The sequence below is a fragment of the Papaver somniferum genome, chromosome 10, assembly GCF_003573695.1.
Source record: "Papaver somniferum cultivar HN1 chromosome 10, ASM357369v1, whole genome shotgun sequence".
NCBI lineage: Eukaryota > Viridiplantae > Streptophyta > Magnoliopsida > Ranunculales > Papaveraceae > Papaver > Papaver somniferum.
In genome coordinates, this window is record NC_039367.1 from 71,107,621 (window position 1) to 71,126,788 (window position 19,168).

At 37.7% G+C, this 19,168-nt stretch overlaps 2 protein-coding genes and 1 pseudogene across 2 annotated transcripts; all 3 read left to right on the plus strand.

The window, feature by feature from the left end:
- The first annotated feature begins 423 nt into the window (after nt 1-423).
- On the plus strand, nt 424-6,658 carry LOC113315767 (annotated as a pseudogene).
- A 1,224-nt stretch (nt 6,659-7,882) lies between these two features.
- Nucleotides 7,883-10,022, plus strand: LOC113319522. Its single transcript, XM_026567777.1, has 3 exons — nt 7,883-8,078; nt 8,549-9,022; nt 9,200-10,022. Exons 2-3 carry the CDS (start codon nt 8,987-8,989, stop codon nt 9,932-9,934), a joined length of 771 nt encoding a protein of 256 aa, XP_026423562.1. The 5' UTR covers nt 7,883-8,078; nt 8,549-8,986; the 3' UTR covers nt 9,935-10,022.
- Nucleotides 10,023-12,465: 2,443 nt separating this feature from the next.
- Nucleotides 12,466-13,642, plus strand: LOC113317868. The gene is made up of 4 exons (XM_026565992.1): nt 12,466-12,688; nt 12,787-12,838; nt 12,933-13,000; nt 13,165-13,642. Exons 1-4 carry the CDS (start codon nt 12,518-12,520, stop codon nt 13,618-13,620), a joined length of 747 nt encoding a protein of 248 aa, XP_026421777.1. The 5' UTR covers nt 12,466-12,517; the 3' UTR covers nt 13,621-13,642.
- Nucleotides 13,643-19,168: the final 5,526 nt, after the last annotated feature.

The window sequence follows — 19,168 nt, forward strand, 5'->3', positions numbered from 1 at the left end:
TTTGAACTTAGTTGTTCACCTAAAATTTTGTTTTGCTGCTCTGGAATTCCCATTGGTTTAGATAGTCTTATGAGGCTGTAGAACAACCCGACTGGCTAATAGGAGGAAAACTTCTTGATTATTAGTTTGAGGGGTTGAACTTTTTTGTTAGGTCTTTCATTTCTGATTTATAGTTTCCCTTCAGCATCTTCCTACTGCTCTTCCTAATCATAATCCATTTTTGGTAGGAATTTTAATGTTTGGATAACACAGCAAAAATCACTGGATCTATATCTTATACTTTTATGGTAACTGCAGGGCCTTGCTTCATTTACTTGACCCTGTGAAGTTCAAGAGCAAGGATGACTTTTTTGAGAAGCACAAGAACCTGAGCTCTTTTATTGAAATAGAGGCATCTAAAATGTTTGAATTTGCTGTTGCTTATATGGGTTCACTTTTTCCATCTGGTTCCTCTTCCTACGGATTGATGATGTTCAGATGATAGAAGCCCATGCAGATGAGGGAGAACGTGGTACTACAATTGATTCAACTGGTATCTCTCTATTATGAGATGGCTGATGAGTCTTTGAAGGTCTACAAGGGTGAAAGAGTTGGTAACGAGTACCTCATCAATCTCATTGATTCACCTGATCACGTTGACTTCTCTTCTGAAGTCACAGCTGCATTACGTGTTACTGATGGTGCACTTGTTGTGGTGGACTGTATTGAAGGTGTTTGTGTTCAAACCGAGACAGTCCTTCGACAAGCTATTGGAAAAAAGATCAGGCCTCTTTTGACCCGGCAAGAAGGACAGATGTTTCCTAGAACTACAGGTTGATGGAGAAGAGGTTTGTCAGGCTTTCTCCAGAGTCATTGAAAACGCCAATGTTCTTATGGCCACGTAGGAAGACCCACTCCTCGGTTACGTCCAAGTTTACCCTGAGAAAGGAACAGTTGCCTTATCTGCTGGTTTGCATGGTTGGGCCTTCTCTCTAGCCAATTTCGCGAACATGTATGCTTCTAAGTTTGCTGTTGATGTCAGTTAGATGATGGAGAGGCTTTGGGGTGAGAACTTCTTTGACCCAGCAACTAAAAGGTGGACTACCTACCCAGAGAACCGCATCTGCTACATGCAAGCGTGGGTTTGTCCAGTTCTGTTATGAACCCGTCAAGCAGATCATTGCCACCTGCATGATGATCAAACGGGCAAGCTGTGGCCTATGCTGCAAAAGCTTTGGTGTTACAATGAAGAATGACAAGAAGGATTTGATTGGGAAGCCCTTGATGAAGCGTGTGATGCCGACTTGGGTACCTGCAGCTGCTTCCCTACTTGAAATGATGATCTTTCAGCTCCGTTCTCCTTCCACAGCTCAGAAGTACTGTGTCAAGAATCTGTACGTGGGTCCTCTCGAAAACCAGTATGCCAATGCCATCAGAAACTCTGATCCCGAAGGTCTTCGTACTTTGCGTGTCTAAGATGATTCCCGGCCTTCAGCAAAGGTAGATTTTTTGCCTTCGGCCATGTCTTTGCGGGAGAGGTTGCAACAGGTGCTATGGTCAGAATCATGGGACCTAACCATGTTCCTGGTGGGAAGAAAGGCTTGTACAGCAAGAGTGTCCAGAGAACTGTTATCTGGATGGAAAGGAAACAGGAGTCTGACGATGTATCTTGCGGTAACACAGTTGCTTTGGCTGGATTGGATCAATTTATTACCAAGAATGGAACCCTAACAAAATGGAAGTCGATGCCCATCCTATCAGAGCCATGAGGTTTTCTGTCTCCTCCGTTGTTCGTGTTGCCTCTGACCTGCCCAAGCTGGTTGAAGGACTTACGCGTCTGACCAAATCTGATCCTATGGTGGTGTGTACTATTGAGGAGTCGGGCGAGCACATTATTGCAGGTGCTGGAGAACTCCATCTAGAGATCTGTTTAAAAGACTTGCAGGACGATTTCATGGGTGGTGCGATATTATGAAGTCTTACCTGAACTGTGATAGAAAAGTCTTCGAGAACTGTGATGAGCCAGTCTCCAAGCAAGCACAACCGTTTGTACATGTAGGCACTCCCTTTTGTGGGTGGACTTGCTGAAGCGATTGATGATGGTCGTAAGGATCCTGTAAAAAAGATCTGGTGTTTTGGTCCTCATACAACTGGTCCAAACATGGTTGTGGATATGTGTACGGGAGTTCAGTATCTTAATAAAATCAAGGAGTCAGTTGTTTCAGGGTTTCAGTGGGCATCAAAGGAAGGTGTGCTGGCAGAAGAGAACATAAGAGGTATATGCTTTGTAGTATATGACGTGGTTCTTCATCATTCTGATGCCATTCACAGAGGTGGTGGACAGGTTATTCCTAGTTGAGATCCAAGCTCTGGGGACACTCTGGGTGGTATTTATGGTGTTCTCAATCATAAGTGGTGTGGTCACGTCTTTGAGGAAATGCAGAGGCCAGGAACTCTTCTCTACAACATCAAAGCATATCTACCCGTCGTTGAGTCATTTGGTTTCTCTGCCCAGCTAAGGTCTGCCACATCAGGTGAAGCTTTCCCCCAGTCTGTGTTTGATCACTGGGATAGGATGATGGCTGATCCTCTGCAGCCTGGCACTCAAGCTACATATCTTGCGACTGACATCAGGAAGAGGAAGGAACAGTTTGGAGGCTCAGATGTGTGCTCCTCTGATTTTGAGGACAAGCTTAAAGGTATTTTTTTTGGAGTGATGAACCGAGATGCTAAGTTGTCTCAAGTTTTAGACATTAGGTTAACTATGTTATGGTTCTTTGTTCTTGTCTTTTCTTTGTACGGGCATCTTTTTCTTTCGTTTCCTTTGGTGCTGAATTTATGTGGCTTATGTTTCTAGAGTCTGCACCATCCATATTTTAGTTGGATTGCTTGATTTATAAAGTGAATAGACACGGTAAATGGGAACAGACATGTTAGATTGCCCTTTCAAATACACTTTTTGAGCGTTAATTTTTTTCTAAAATAGCTGCATTTTTCTCCTTTCTACTTTTACAGATTTTTGTTTCACTACTTACCTACTGGGAGTCCGAGACCGAGATTCTTTGTGGTGTCTGATTTTCACTTTTTTTTTTATATGCTATTTTCAATATTTTTGCAAAACTTATTGGTAGATACTTCATTGCTGACTATGTTCTACATGTGTATGGATATACTTTTTTCTAATTTGTTATCTTTTGACCAATGATAACAGGCTTATATGTATGGTTTTTCAAAAAGAAGCGTATTATGCTGTATTACACCTGGATTCAACAGGTTTGTGGCCACCTAACACATAACTTATCTACATTCGTCTTTTTTGTAGTTATGTATGAGTATGAGTGATGATCTAGCTAGCTAGGAGCTAGCAAATATGAATTTGCTATAACATAAATTTGGTGGGACCTTTTAAGATAAAGACTTGACCGAATTTCGAATGCTTGGTAGTTGATATAGACATGGATATTTCCCCATAGGGTGTTAAGTTATTAAGCATGATGTAAGGCACCTTTGTAGTTTAATTGCTGACAAATAGGTTTTGCAACAAGAGGTTTTCTAGTACACGATAAAACTCATACCAGCATCATGTTTTGCAGATTAAGTTATAGCATACTAGCTACCTTACTTAATATCCATCACCTTTCTTTCAACCATATTCTACGTCTCCTATGTTTTGTATATCTATGCACACTTTTAGGGCGCTGCTTGGTGCAAACCCTTAATTAATGGGTGTATCTGAAGGGGGTCTAAATCCTAGTGGGACCAACTGATTAACCCTTTCTAGGAATTAACCCTTTGTAGGACTAATGCTGGGTGTCACAGGGTGAGTGGATTAAAATTCTCTTTTTAGGGCAAGTGCCAAGTGTTTACATCACTCGTACAAAAACACTATCCAGCCACTTATTTTCTCTGACATTTTCTTTTATAAGAATTTGACATTTGGTTAGTCATTAATTATATTCCTTGCCAAACTTGGTCATGCAGTAACTGTGGTCAGCCAAGCAAACATAATGTACAATTGTCACACAATTAGTTGGAGCGACTTGTTTAAAGGAGTGGACCCATTAAATCAAGTTGATTCGTGAGGGTGCAGGATGAAGCAATATGGATCATTTAGCTTCAGTTTATAACTAGCTAGGTCACATTGAGGATATATCATTTAATGATGTGCAGAAGAGTACATGTTATCAGTTGATGAGTCTGGTGGTGGGCAATTTAGACTAGCCCTTTTGATGATAGGTTTTGCTGATCAGAAACAATAATTCTTGATCGAGTCCCGCTAAATATTTTGTTTATACATGGCACAAGAAGCTAAACAAAATATCTGCTTTTGCTTTAACTGCACCGAATGGTAAAAAAGGAAATGGATATAAATACCGAACAGAGGTCATATTGTTATAAAAGAAACCACAGAGAAATTAAGTGTCTGAATGCAGTGCTGCTTGGTGCAAACCCGGTGTAACTGAAGGGGATCTAAATCCTAATGGAACCCACTGATTAACCCTTTATAGGGCTAGTGCCATTTGAATGGATTAAAATTCGTTTAACCTAGAAAATTTCCTTCCAATTAGGAGTTTGGCTTAAGAGTGATGCTCGCTATATTACAATGCATAAAACTTACAGAAATTGAGTTATTATTTTATCTGAATGTGACAACGAATTGTATAAGATAGCAAGATTTGAACACATCTCCTGTTTGGAGATATAGTCAGATCTTACTCTGATTCACATGCCATGTTTGACAATGATAGAGGCTGAATCAATCAAAATATTAGGTATTGAATAAAAGTAAACTTGTCTGACAATTGATGAACTTTTTGTCTGACAATTGATGAACTATTTCATTCTTTCATGTGATCAGTGGTCCAACTCAAAACTCCTCGTCCAACTGTTTCTTCTTTATTATATAGAATAAGCTCTTGTAATTTCAAGGAGTTCGAGGAGTTCTGAATTGGACCACTAATCACGTGAAAAAGAGAGATAGTTCATCAATTGTTCAAAAGTTTTATTTTTTTTTCTTACCAACATTTTTGATTGATTTAAAGTAAATAATTCGGTTTCTATCATTGTCAAATTGAACATGGCATATGAGTCGGTGTTGTGTTGGGTAGGTTTGTTGGCTTTTCTGTGGATTAGCATCAAATCCTGTTAAGCTAAGACGAGTTCCGGTGAGGTTCGTTATTCATATTTCTGTGCCTGCTAAGAAGAGTTCCGGTGAGGTTTGCTATTCATATTGCTCGTACATCTTCTTGATTGATGACATTTTTGTATACATGTTACTTAAGTACGAACATTTTGCCAGTGAGGTGCTCTGGTTATCCGTTATCATTTCTTTTTCTAGTCAACATTTTATGTTCATTCAGATTAGAGATAGCAAAACAAGTCTGACTGTGAATGCTTGAGCCCAGGCTCATCCCGCCTTTATTCTGATCAAGCAGGGCTTTTAGAGTCTCGGCCACAACGAGTCCATCATCCTGGTCCCTTAATCTTTTATTTCTTGTTATCTTCTTTATCATCCCAAATGACAATGGGTAAACTGTGAGTTCCCGGACTAACTCCTTTACGTCTAAAGCGTGAGGCTTGGGCTCATACGGTATCTTGTTTTAGTCCTGGCTCATCCCAGCTTATTTTCATCCATAATCTTATAATCATTCATTGCCATTTTCTGAAATTGTGTTTCTGATGAACAACTACGGATAAACCATGCTAAAAATTTAAGTGGCCCCATTTTTTTGCATTGTCTAAGTTGGTTGTTTGACTTTTGAACTTTCATTTAGCTGTGTCAGTTCTTGTTTGATTCTGTGGACCACTCTTCGGCATCTGTTACCAAAAAGACAGTTTAGTTATCTATGCTGCCTTCTTTTATGAACCTTCTAACTGGATTTCATCAGTTATTATTTGCATAATGCAACCTTAGGATAGGACCCATGTCCTTTTTACTGGGATGATCAATATAAAGAGCTTTTGTTCTTATTTAAATTTGAAATTTTCATGAACAACTTGAGTTTATTGAAATAAATGCTTCTTGCTTCTGATCACATGGAGGCACCACCATCTGCTTCTTCAGAACTCTGATACGACTTACTTACTGCTTGTAATTCATTTGGGAGTCTATCTTAGTATGCTATGTTTGATGCTTCCATAGACACTTTTTCTTCGCATTATTGGTTCATACTCATTTTTCCTCATTCTATCTGGTTGCAGGAGCTAATACCCGATGTTGAAGTTTCGGAAGGCATATAGTCATGGCCCACATCGAGCAGTCAGACTCTCTTCTCAGCTAGCTCAGGTCCTGTCTTGTCAAACGCAAGTTTTACAAGCCAGCTTTCAGTCATCAAAACAAGCGTTCTCTCAGCTACAGAGAAGGTTGCATATGATGCAGCAGTGTGGTCAGAATCTATCTCGGCAGCAGAATGCAGCGGTCTGCTTCTAGGAAATTTCAATGATTAAGCTTCTTGGATGCATTAGTTTAATTCGACATCCATTTTAATTGTTCTTTCGCTCTGTAACGTGGTAAAATGGTGTTCTGAGTTTGGTCCATCCATGAAAAACTTGAGAAAACTAACCAAATAGTCCGCCTTTCTAATAGATACATAAAGATCATCAATTAACACAACCAGAGCTACAATAAAATGGTCGTTAATGACCCTACTGTTCTGGCAGATCTTGCCATTTTCGTGGACTCAAGCTTCCCAAATTAACTGTTTGCATTCCTCACAGGAACTCAGGAAGCCAGTGGGTCGATTGCAGTAGTTACAATGATAGGCTTCCCCTAAAGTTATGCCGTCAAATAAATTCGTCTGCAAAAGTTGGTTTGTTGATTGATTTACAGTTTTACACCCACAATGTCAAAATGTCTCTTGATCATATTGGAGTCATTATTTACTTAGAAACAGTAAAAAAGAAAAAAAAATACTGTAGTAAAAAAAGACCGGGTTTGGATCGGTCCGCTTTACCCGTTTTGTTAGTTTAGAGCGTCCACAGTGGTGCGAGTATAACCAAAGACTAAAAAAAAAGACCAAATTTGGGTTTAGTCCGTCATGTGGCGTAGTGGGAAAAGAGTATATTTGGTCGCGCGTTGATAAACATTACGCCTGGGATCAGGCGTTGGTAAAGATAACGCCCGAATGGGGCGTTGGTAAAGATAACGCGCGAGTGGGGCGTTGGTATAGTATACGCTTCAGAAAAAAAAAAAAAATGGGGCGGAGGTATAAAGCCCGCCCCATGTAAGTTTTGAAAATTTGTGAAAGTGGGGCGTTAAGTATATCAACACCCCGTTTCATGCGTACATTATATTAACGCCCCATCGGGCGTACATTATATCAACGCCCCGTTTCAGGCGTACATTATATCAACGCCCCGTTTCATGCGTACATTATATCAACGCCCGATGAATGGCGGAGATTATATCAACGCCCGATGTGTAGCGGAGATTATATCAACGCCCGACTATATTTGGATTTGGTCCTGATCGCAGATCAAATTTGGTCTGGATTTTACTCTTTGATCAAATTTTGATCGATGGTCCGTCCCACTACGCCAGCCCACTCGACTGAAAATTTGGGTTTACTCGTCCATTGCAGTTGGGATGAGTATAAATACGAAAGCCAACCGCCGAAAGAGGACCCTAGGGTTTGAGGATCGCTTGGTTGTTCTACTTGTAAGACCCTCTCTCTCAATCTCGGTCCGCTGTTTTTATCTCAGAATCAGATTGATTTTTTCGTGTAATTGAATTTTTCTGATGAAATTGTTTTGTTTCTTACTATCTCCGTCTCTAATTAGATGACCTATACCATAAATAAGTGGAGTAATGGATTAGTATTATTATAAGAAATATGTAAAATTTGATAGCCATATTTATATTCATTAGGTAGGTGTTTTAAAATGCTTTCCAATGATACAAAGTTTACGAAAATCCGTTGTATAGTTTGAGAGATAAATCATTTCCAAATTTACTAGTAAATTTTAATTAGGTCATCTAATTAGGGACAGAGGGAAGTATAAGTTTTGGGTGCAGGAGGAGATCTGTAGAGGTGAAACACCTGCTGCTTCTTTCAGGAGGAGATCTATACTTAACTTTGTGTAACGATGAAATTGAGGAGGTATTCGTTCTTCTTATGATCTATTCACTGCTTTTGAATTCATAATAATATCAATTGTTGTATGTATGAATCGTATGATCCAGTTAAAAGGGACCAAACCCTAAGTTATTTTTTAATCATACTCAAAGCTAAATAATGTTTTATATTTCTCTGTTCTGTCTCTGTATTAGGCTACAGATTTCTTTATTAATTTGTGTTTTATTTTTTCTTGTTCTTTTCTTATGTTGTTGTTTGACTTATCTGAGTTAGATCCTGTAGTAGGCTCATGTAGTTTTTTCTTTTAGATAAAAATGAAGGAAAAATTTACACATTTAAGCATGTATGTTGGACCATTTTATATGACTCAAACCTTCTTTATACAATATTGTGTTATGTCTTCATGATTTATATAACAAAATCATTTGAATTGATCATATGTGGTGTCAGTCCAACAAATGCTCATTAGTCTCTTCTTATCTTTTCTTCTTCAGCAACTATGTTTATGAATATCATCCCCCTGTAGAAGAAGTAGAAAAGAATTGGTTGCAAGGGAAGTCGATGCTGCTAAAAATGTTTTGAGGACAGTTCAGTCTTCATATGATGTTGTTGTTGTTGCCCCTGGTGTTGATGTCGACAAGTTAATGCCAGATGCTTATAAAGAAGAAGAATCTCTTGAACCACAAAGAGATGATGATATCTGCTCTACCACAAGTACCATAGACTATGATTTCGAGTACACAGATGAAGAATATCCAAGTGAAACTGAAGATGAAAAAATGGAAGAGAGCGAACAATCCTTCCAATGAAGAGTATTTTTACAAGTTTCTAGATGATGTAATAATAAAACTTGTAATAAATAAAAATAAATAAAAATGCAAGTTTGAGACCAACCTTTATTCACTGGAAGAGGCCGAGCCAGTCCAACTCCAATGAAGAAAGAGATTGATGAACAAGTACAATCAATTGTGAGTGATAATACAAACTCAATTGAAATTTCTTCCAATTTTTTTCCGATGCTATCATAAACATGATATCTTTGCAGCCCAAAATTTATATTTCTAGATGATGTCTTTGCAGCCCAAAATTTATATGCCTTTCCAGTATATTTCTAGATGATGTAATGACGATAAAGAGGGTTGCAGGATGATTTCTCCGGGATTGTTGTCCCGGATAGTGATGACTCGGAGGGTGATGACGAGGAGAGTGATGACAAGGAGAGTGACAACGATAGTGCACGGCCAGACAAGAATGATTGGGTTGCTTCATGGAATAAGAAAGATCCCCGAGAGCTTAAGACTTGGATTGATGTGTATGCTTATTTCAGAAAGGAACAAGGCGATGGAGGATATGGAGTAATTCTACGCAATGTGGTCGGGAAGCCAATCGTTGCATCAGCCAAGCACTCAGCAGAAGGAAAATCTTTTTTTTTTTATCAAGTGTTGTTGGGAATAAAGGTTGGTCTCAAACTTGCTGAAAGACATGTGCTTTTTGATCACTCTGTCCGGTGCAATTCAATTAAAGTTCCACAGCTCATTTTGGATGCACGTCGCTGCGATGATGTTAAATGCAAAGAGACAACTGAAATTGATAATATTTGCAAGGGGTGTAGGAGTTATCTTAACTTTTATGCGGGTGGCGATGTGGGTTTGTTGCCTCTTATCCAGGATCTTAAACGCCAAAAATTCCTACCTGTGGCAGGATTTTCAAGGGTTTCCAATGAAGCTGCACATTATCTGGCAAAAATGGCAAAGAATAAAAGACTTGCAGGTGAGGAGCACAATGAGATTAAGCCAGATGCTTTTCCACCAGAGCTAAAAGATATTCTTTGGGAAGATGTTATTCGTTCATTTAGCTACCGATTGGTACCATGGTACTAAAGAAGATATGAAGAGGACTTTACCTGTGTTTTATGTTTGAACAATTATTAATTATGTTTACATGTTGAACGGAGATGAAAACCTACTGCTGCTGTATTTTATCAACTTCTATATTTTCTTTTGGATTTTTATGATAAAATTTCAAGTTATTATGAATTTGGGCATGGTGACTGGAATATATATCAAAAAGAAAGTTAAAAAAAAAAACGCAAGGTACATGGATGATATGCAATATCACGTTTATGGAATGATTGTTTAAGGTGGGTAATTGCCCATTGTGCAATGCTAAAAGGTTAAGTGCCTCTATAATACCCTGCCTCCTTTATATGATGACTACCTGTCCAGTAAATCTTTGTATGATCTTCTTGGTAGAAAACATCTGCAACCTAAAGATAATCTAGCCTGCAAGATATGGAATCTAAATGTTATCCCTAGAATCCAATTCTTTATTTGGAAAATGAAAAACAACATTCTTCCTTTTAGTGGTCATCTTGCTAGATATATCACTTACATTGATCCTGTGTGTACTTTGTGTAATAGGTCCTCTGAAACAGGAGAATACTCTCTCATGCATTGTAGCTTTACTAGAGCAGTCTGGTCTCTTTGCTCGCCAAATCTGGATAACTCCTGCAATGGTTTCAGCAATCTGGCTGACTGGTGTCAAAGTTGGTTCTCTAGGGGCAAACCCACAAACTCCATGGGGATCGTGGGCTAGTCTCTGCGGCACCATCTGTTGGTTTATTTGGAAAACCAGATGTGATAGGGTGTTTAGAATTGTTGAACCTTGTTCTAGATATACTAGTAATCAAATAATTGAGCATCTGACTACAACTATGAGAGTCCATCATATTCATAGAACTAGAATTATTGGTAGAAGGATAGCAGTTACTGAAACTTCTCTACCTCTGAATGTTTCCTTTGTTTTCAATTCAACTTATGATAATACAACAAGTCTAACATGAATTGGTGTTTGCATTCTAGGTCCCTCTGGAGAGACCATTGGAAGAATTACTAGAAGTATCAGAGCACATGGAAGAGAAGAAGCAGAATGCATCGCAGCTCAGGATGCTCTAGAGTGGGCAGTGAATCTACAATGCAAAAAGCTAAATCTTTTGGGATGTAACCAGAATATAATGAAAGCTCTTCAAGGAGGGACAAGAAGAACTAGCTGGAAACCAAATGCTAGAATGGACAATCTAATTTCAAGTTTGGAATCTTTTGAAAGCTCTCCAAAAGCTTGCCAGAGCTGGAGAAAGATCTCAAAGTCCTCATATATGAGAGGCTCCTTCCCTTTTTGCTATTTTTCAATAAATAAAAAAATTAAAAAAAAAAACTCTAATAAAAATCGTTCTTCATCAAGATAAACTTTTAGACTCGTCAACCCTTCGAACTCCAGTGAGTCACCTGACTTCAAATTTCAAAATGGCCGATCCAAAATCCAATTAGCCTAAATGCAAGCAATGTAGTCAATATCGGCCGTATCAGCCGATATATCAGGGATATTTCGGATATCGGCCCAAAACGATACGATAAGAAGGATATCGGGGATACGATATTCGCCCGATAATATCGGCCGTATCGGTGGAATATCGGCCGTTTCGGTCAAATATCGGCCGTATCGATCGATACGAAATTTTCCTACATTTCCCGATATGAGACGGTATTGGTCGTTTTCTATAAAGTTTAAGGTTAATTTTGGCGAAGAAAGTCTTCCAGGTGGTAGTAGAGGTGCATGTAGCTCTCGAAGCAAGTTAATAAAGTTATTCTTTTGTTTTTTTGATAAAATTGATGTTATCTATTATATCTTATCCGAAAATGTGTGGAGAAAATGTTTAATATAAAATTATAGTCTCTAAATGTAGAACCGATATTATACCGACATTTCATCGATAATATCCCCGATATAAAATCGTACCAGTGTATCGGTCCCGCCCGAGATGAACCGATATCCGATATTAACTGCATTGAATGCAAGTGTGTACGGTGACTAGAAAATAATCAGCTTACACTTTATATATTATTTTAGTTGGGGGACCTTCTTTTGGATTTCGACCATGTTTGGTCTCTGTGCACAAAAAAGCTCGGTATTCTCAATGCTTCGGCATCCGTACAATCACACAGGACTCGAAAAGTCAAACCGATTTTACTTAATCTATCGCACTACCAACACCTCATCGTATTCGACCTCCTAAATTAAATTCAAAATTTAACGTACAAGAATCACTCGTGATTAGTGATTAATACCGTCTTCCATTGGTTAATTTGTCCTTTCATTTTCTTCACGTGACACCAATTTAATTTTCAAAATACCATTCCAGATACCAAAATACATACTAATTAAATCGGTCTAGATAAGCGACACGTTTCAATCTCAACGGCTAAAACCAGCACCAAAATCCTTTATTTCTTTATTTATTTTCCCTCTCATTTTCCCTTAAAAAGCGGAAGATAATCTATTCGACCTTATTAATTCCGAAATATACCCATAACCGCTCCAAATTCAATTCAATAAAAATTTATCACCACATTTTGATATTTATCCTGGTTCCATTTTTTCCCCTTCATACTTGATCATCTTTTCCAATGGGAATTTTTGTTACACAAGAAGATGAATCGAAGTCAGAGTTGGTAAGAAGAATATGTTCAGCGTTAACATCATCGACAGTATCACCGTTTAGGCATATTGCATGTATTCATCATAATCACTACCAGAATATCAGATCATCTTTCATTGATTGGTATTTTCTACTTAGAGTAAGTCGTTGGATTTTAATGCTTCCTTTTTTGTTATTACATTATGCTTTTGAGTCTGGGTTTTTCTGAGACTGTGCTAATATGGTGGGATTAATCAGGTTGAAGAAAATGCAGGAATAGATAAGATTCGAAAGCAATATCGTAAACTTGGTATGTGCTTGTTTTTATTTGATTTCTGATATGATTTAGGATTTCTCATGCTTTTCTTCTCGATTAATTGCTCTGTTGGTGTCTTGTTTTGTAGCTTTGCAACTTCATCCTGATAAAAACCATCATCCAAACGCTGAACTTGCATTCAAACTTGTCTCTGAGGTCAGATTCTACTACCAATATATTTTTCAATTGCCATAAGAATTTAGTTTTGTTGAAGATGGATTTAAAAATGTATGCATATTATGGTAAACTAGTAAATGGGTCCGAGCGCCATGCATATGCCTTGAATAGGGAAAGGGTCTTATTTGAGTAATCAATTGCAGGCCTATATATGTCTCACTGATAAGGCGAAAAGAACAACATTTGATTTCGAGAGAAATAAAAGAAGTAAATGTGAAGAATGCGATAAAGCACGTCGACCACGTAGTAGCGGCTATTTACATAAAGATGCAGTAAAGGAAAATACTAAATGTTCAAGAGAAGTACTGAAAGAGACATTTATACGAGAAAGTATAGTAATTCAGAATTGTTTGAGAACTCATAAAGCAACATCAAAGTTGGGAGAAGATTGCCCGGTGTTTGATCCGGCGAATTATACGTTTCAAGATTACCCTCATCGCAGAACTCAGCTTAGTCACAGGTACTCCGTAGACTATAATTTGTATCCGAGAAAAGAAAATGCTCCAATGTTTAATCAAACAATAAGAGGAATAAAATGCGAGTCTCCCGTATTTAATTGGTTCCGTAGGAGATCTGCTGGAACCACATTGCTTGTTTAAGTTCCAATTGGTGGTTGTTGTTAATCCGAAATTCGAAATTTGTAGTTCCAAATTGGTTATTGCTACACATACTCGTATTTTCAAACATTGGACTTGACAAAATTGTTAGATTATTTTTTATGTTTTGTTATAATCAGTCTCGATTTTTTAGTTGATATTGTGCTTTGGTATATATTAGACAAATTCCAGAGATGAACTTCTAATCGAATTTCCACACACACAAAAATATTTATATATATATGTATATCGACTATTACAAGGTTAGAGAAAGGAGACTTTCAAAACGTGGAATGCTCATGTCAAGTTGAATAATGTATAAGTATGAGGTATGGATAATGGCAGTGAGTTGGCTTTACATAAGTATGTTATCTGACGACTTTCAAAACGTGACCTCTATAACTTGACAACAACTACGGCATTTTTCTCATTCTAAGTTTTCAACTTTGTCTGTTCATCAAATTCAACATTTTCACGTTTCATCTCTAAAAATGCATACAATTGGAGTAGAATCAACTGGTTTGAAGTCACAGTTCATTCAAATCTGTCCGATCATTTCAAGGTCTGCTCAATGTAATAATCATCCTCGCCGCGGCCAGGCACTCGTGCAATTTTTTGTGTATTGGTATCTCATTCTTCAACATCAAGTAAGTGCATATATGGTTTTTGACCTTGTTTTTCTGTACTTATGATGGCTACCTTGATTCTTCAAACCATAATTTCTCTATGCATGGGTGAGGATTGACAGGTTGAGGAGAATGCAGAAATTGATAAGGTTCGAGAATACTATCAAAAACTTGGTATGTATTCTTGGTGGATTTATATCATTAAATTTCAAAAAGCCTTCTCTGTTCTGTCAAGGTCTAATTATTGGAGCAGTTTTACAACTTCATTCAGGGAAACACCACCACCATCACCCAAACTCAAATAAAGCAAGAAGATTATTGTTCGATTTCGAGAGGCTTGATAGTCAGAAGTTCTGCCAAAGAGATAAGACAGTTCAATCAGAAATGCGTAATACTAATACAAGAAGAGAGGCACTTAGGAAGAGATTTATAAAGGAAAATATGGTAATTCAGAATTGTGTGAAAGTTCAAACAAGTACACGTAAATTATTAACACGGCCATCGCCTAAACAAGAAGCTAACTACCCAATCTTCAATCCGTTGAACCATCTCTCTCATGGCTATCCGCACAGAAGAGCTCGACCTATACTACATAATCATTAATCACATAAGAAACTTCAATGAACCAGCAAAGGAAGAGCAGGATGGGTCCGCAGTTAGTCAAGGAAGAGCTCGAACTACTACATAATTCTTTTGTCTGGGCTTGTAATCTTTTTTTTGAACGATTTGTTGGGCCTTGATTTTTCTCGGGGACCATGGTTTTATTTTGGGTAAAGACATTAGAAGTAAATCTAGATCACCCCTTGTCTAGATATTATATTAATACCTAAATTATCCTCCTGATTAATTTTGGGTGATGATTAGCTAGTGTTAATAATAGTTAGTGTAATGATTAGTGAGATGATTAAGTTAAAGATAATTAGTGAGATTAAAAAATCAGATGAGTTTTTTTTTAAAGAAGTAGAATTATTGAGAGAGTAAAGTTAGAGAAGATGAAGAAGGAAAACATGAAAAACGATGGATTTTATCAACCACAACCGGAGGAAGGGTATTTGGGTACCCAGGTATGCTTCAAACTTAGATAATGTTGGTTGAATTGTTCCAAAACTTTCAAAAACATGAAATTTTTTATATAAATCTGGGCCAGTTCGGTTAACCATATGTCAACAACATGTAACCGAACACATCTGAAAGTGTAGTTCGGTTACCATATGTCAAGAACATGTAACCGAACACACCTGAAAGTGTAGTTCGGTTACGTTTTCCAAACACGCAGGTTACCGAACTCGCTCGTTAATGGAGGTTTTAGTCGTACAGTGCAATGTTCGGTTACCTAGGATAAAATGGTAGGTAACCGAACTTTGAACTTGACAATTTATTTGAGTACATCTTGTGTGTTCGGTTAGTTCGCAAACTTCAACGCAACCAAGTTCCCAACCGAACTTCAGGTTAAAAGTAACCTAGTGTTAGAAGTTCGGTTGGTTCGCAAACTTCAACATATTTTGCGAATCAACCGAACTGGGCTTATAGGTAGAGTTCGGTTACAAAGAAAACTTAATAATTTTGCGAACGAACCGAATTTATGGACTTGTATTGTTCTAATACAAGGAGTTCGATTAAAAGTATTTTTTTGCGAATCAACCGAACTTTGAGTTCGGTTAAGAAAAAAATAATTTGTGATAACCGAATCTTTTACTGAAAATAAAAACTCCATTAAACCTCTCTGCAACTTCCATTTTCAACTCATTTTGATGATTAGTTCTCATTTATTCAACCAAAAACGAATGACAAGTAATGGGTTTGTGAGAATATCTTTGTTAATGTTTTAAATTAAGCTATATATATAGTGGTGGTGGTGGTAATCGGAGGTGGTGGTGGTAATCGGTGGTTGTTGGTGGTGATAATTGGAGGTGGTGGTGGGCGGTGGTGGTAATCGGTGGTTGTTGTTGTTGGTGGTGGTAATCGGCGGTGGTGGGTGGTGGTGGTAATCGGTGGTTGGTGGTGGTGGTGGTAATCGGCGGTGGTGGGAGGTGGTGGTGAGAGGAGGTGGTGGTTACATATATATATAGAGAGAGAGAGGTGGTTATTGTGTTGGGTTTAAATTAAATTAGATTAAGGGTAGGTTAGTCATTTCAATGTTCTAGGACACCCCTTATAACTATAGGGAGGGTGGCCCAATAAGATCATGGTCCCCCAAAAAAACCATGATCCCTAAAAATCATTCTTTTTTTTTTTTTGCTAAGAAGAACTCGAACTACTACATAATTCTTTTGTCTGGGCTTGTAATCGAGCTTCTACTTTTTGTGACTGGGCTAAAATTAGGGCTGCACAAAACCGACTCAACCCACCAACCCAACCCACACCCGCCTGAAATTACCCGCACCCGACCCAACCCATTTAGGAGCGGGTCGACTATGGATCACAACATCAAAACCCATCGTATGGTGGGTCGACTGTGGGTGACAACTTCCCTCACCCGACCCAACCCACCCACCCACCTAAATATTTCTAAATTAATGCTAACCCTTAGATTACCTATCCTAGATGAACGACATCCATTGAAGTGATAATATATAATGTCTAAACCTAATCATCGGTAGCTTCTCTTCACTGAAGAGTCTTCAATCAGTTCCCTTCAACGGCAGTCTCAGAGGCTCAGTTTATTTTTTCATTTTCTCTTCCCTTTGTAAATCAAATCACAGCATCACCATCAGCAATCAATCAACATCGTCACCAGTAAACCAACAACCAAAGGTGAGACTAGAAATCATTGTAATTTGTAAATACTAATTAGGGTTTTGTTTCCTAAGATTGATTTTGGGTTGGCTTATTTCAATTGGGTTCTTAATGTAATGTTCATTGTATTTTATGGTGGGTAACCCACCACCCATCCGATCCAACCCACCTTAATGTGGGTAGGGTGAAAATCGACCCATTGTAATGTTGGGTTGGTTGTGGGTGACAACTTCTGTTACCCACCATCAGTGGGTTGGGTGACGGGTGAGGCCAAACCCGACCCGACCCAACCCATGTGCAGCCCTAGCTAAAATCAGCTGGAAGCTACAGAGTAGAGGTCATTTTCTGTTGACTTACCTTGACTCTTGTAATCCGGCACCAGTCTTTCCTTTACCTTTATATATACTTTTGTAACGGCTTCTTAATGGGGTTTACTCAATAAATATTTTTCTAGATTTGTATAGATTTAAAAAGAATCGTGAAAAATAATAATTTTTGGAGAGTTCTACAGAGTTGGAAAAATACTTGCAGAGTTCTGTAGAGTTGGCCTAATTCTTGTAGAGATTTGTAGAGTTCTAAAACGTTACGAAAACAAGATTTCTGGAGAATTGTATAACAACCAAGCATGACAAATCTAGATATTTGTATAATTCTATAAAATTTATCCTATCAAAAACAATTCTTGAAAAACATTGATTGCAAATTAAATTGAGCAGCAATCATAATCTATACGCTTTAGCCATTAACGGAAATTTTCATTTCAACAAATAACATAACCAAAAAAGTTTGATCGTATCATATGTATCACATATTTATATATATATATATATAAATATAAATATCACATTTAGGATATAACTAAAAATAATAGAGAGAGAGAGAAATGGATCAAGAGTATACGTGCAAGTGCTTGCATCAACTTGAAATAAAAACAAATAATATCAAAAAAAAAAAGATAATAATGAAGTTTCAAATTTTTGTAGAAGTCCCCCAAAATCTTTCATATTTTGCAAGACTTTATCTAAGACAAAAATACACATAAATGTCATTCAAAGTCTTAAAAATTGGTAAGTATGCAAAGTTTTTAAATTTTCTTGTTTATAACGAGTAACACAAACTTTGAACGAGATTTTTGATGCTAACACTTCAGAGAAAATACAAGCTCTTTTTATTGATAAATCTAAGAAGGATGTCATGATTTGTATGCCTTCCAAAGATGGCAAGTTCTCAGTTAAAAGTGCCTATAAATTGCTTACAAAAACGGACAGAGAAGTACAAGTTAATGGTATCTCAGTTAATAAATTGGTGTGGAGGAGATTATGGAACTGCAGAGCAGCACACAGAATAAAGTTGTTTGCATGGAAGTGTATCAGAGACCTTCACAATACAAAAAACATGCAAGCTAGATATAATGTTGACATTGAGAATCATTGTGACACTTGTGAACACTTTGATGAGACAGTGGAACACATTATCTTCGAGTGTAGTCATGCCAGGAAGGTCTAGAAGGAGATGAATATAAACATAGATCTATCAGACAACAATTTCATACAGTTTCATAATGGGTAATAAGCTGGTTTTCAAATATTTCACATATAGAGGAGCGCCTGTTGTACGCTTTCATGATAGGAGCTTGGATATTATGGAAAGACAGATGTGATGTTGTCTTTCAGGGAGTATCTCGAAACCCAATTTCATCCATGCACAAGATCCTTTATTATCTATCTCCATATATGCATGCTTCTGCATCTCATTCTAGCATTCAAACTGTTGATAACCATTCTGAGTGGAAACCACATGAGAGTGGAACTAGCAAAATTAATGTTGACGCATCTTTTGATATTGACACTAACCAATTGGGAACTTGTCTTGTTTTACGAGATCATACAGGTACCTGTAATGGCATCAAAGGGAGTTATACAAATGGAGCATTAAGCGCAGAGGCTGGAGAATGCATGTCAGTGAGGGAGGCGCTATCTTGGGCAAAGCAGAAGCATCTAAATAACATCCACACTGAAGCTGATGCTAAGCTAGTCATTCAATATATCACTGGAAGTTCTCTGTTGGTTCAGTGGGAGAATAGGAACATAATAAAGGAGATTAAAAACCTTACTTCATGTTTTAATAGTTGTGTTTTTTCTTTTGTGGGTGGAACTAATAATCAAGTAGCTCACTCTATAGCTAATTCA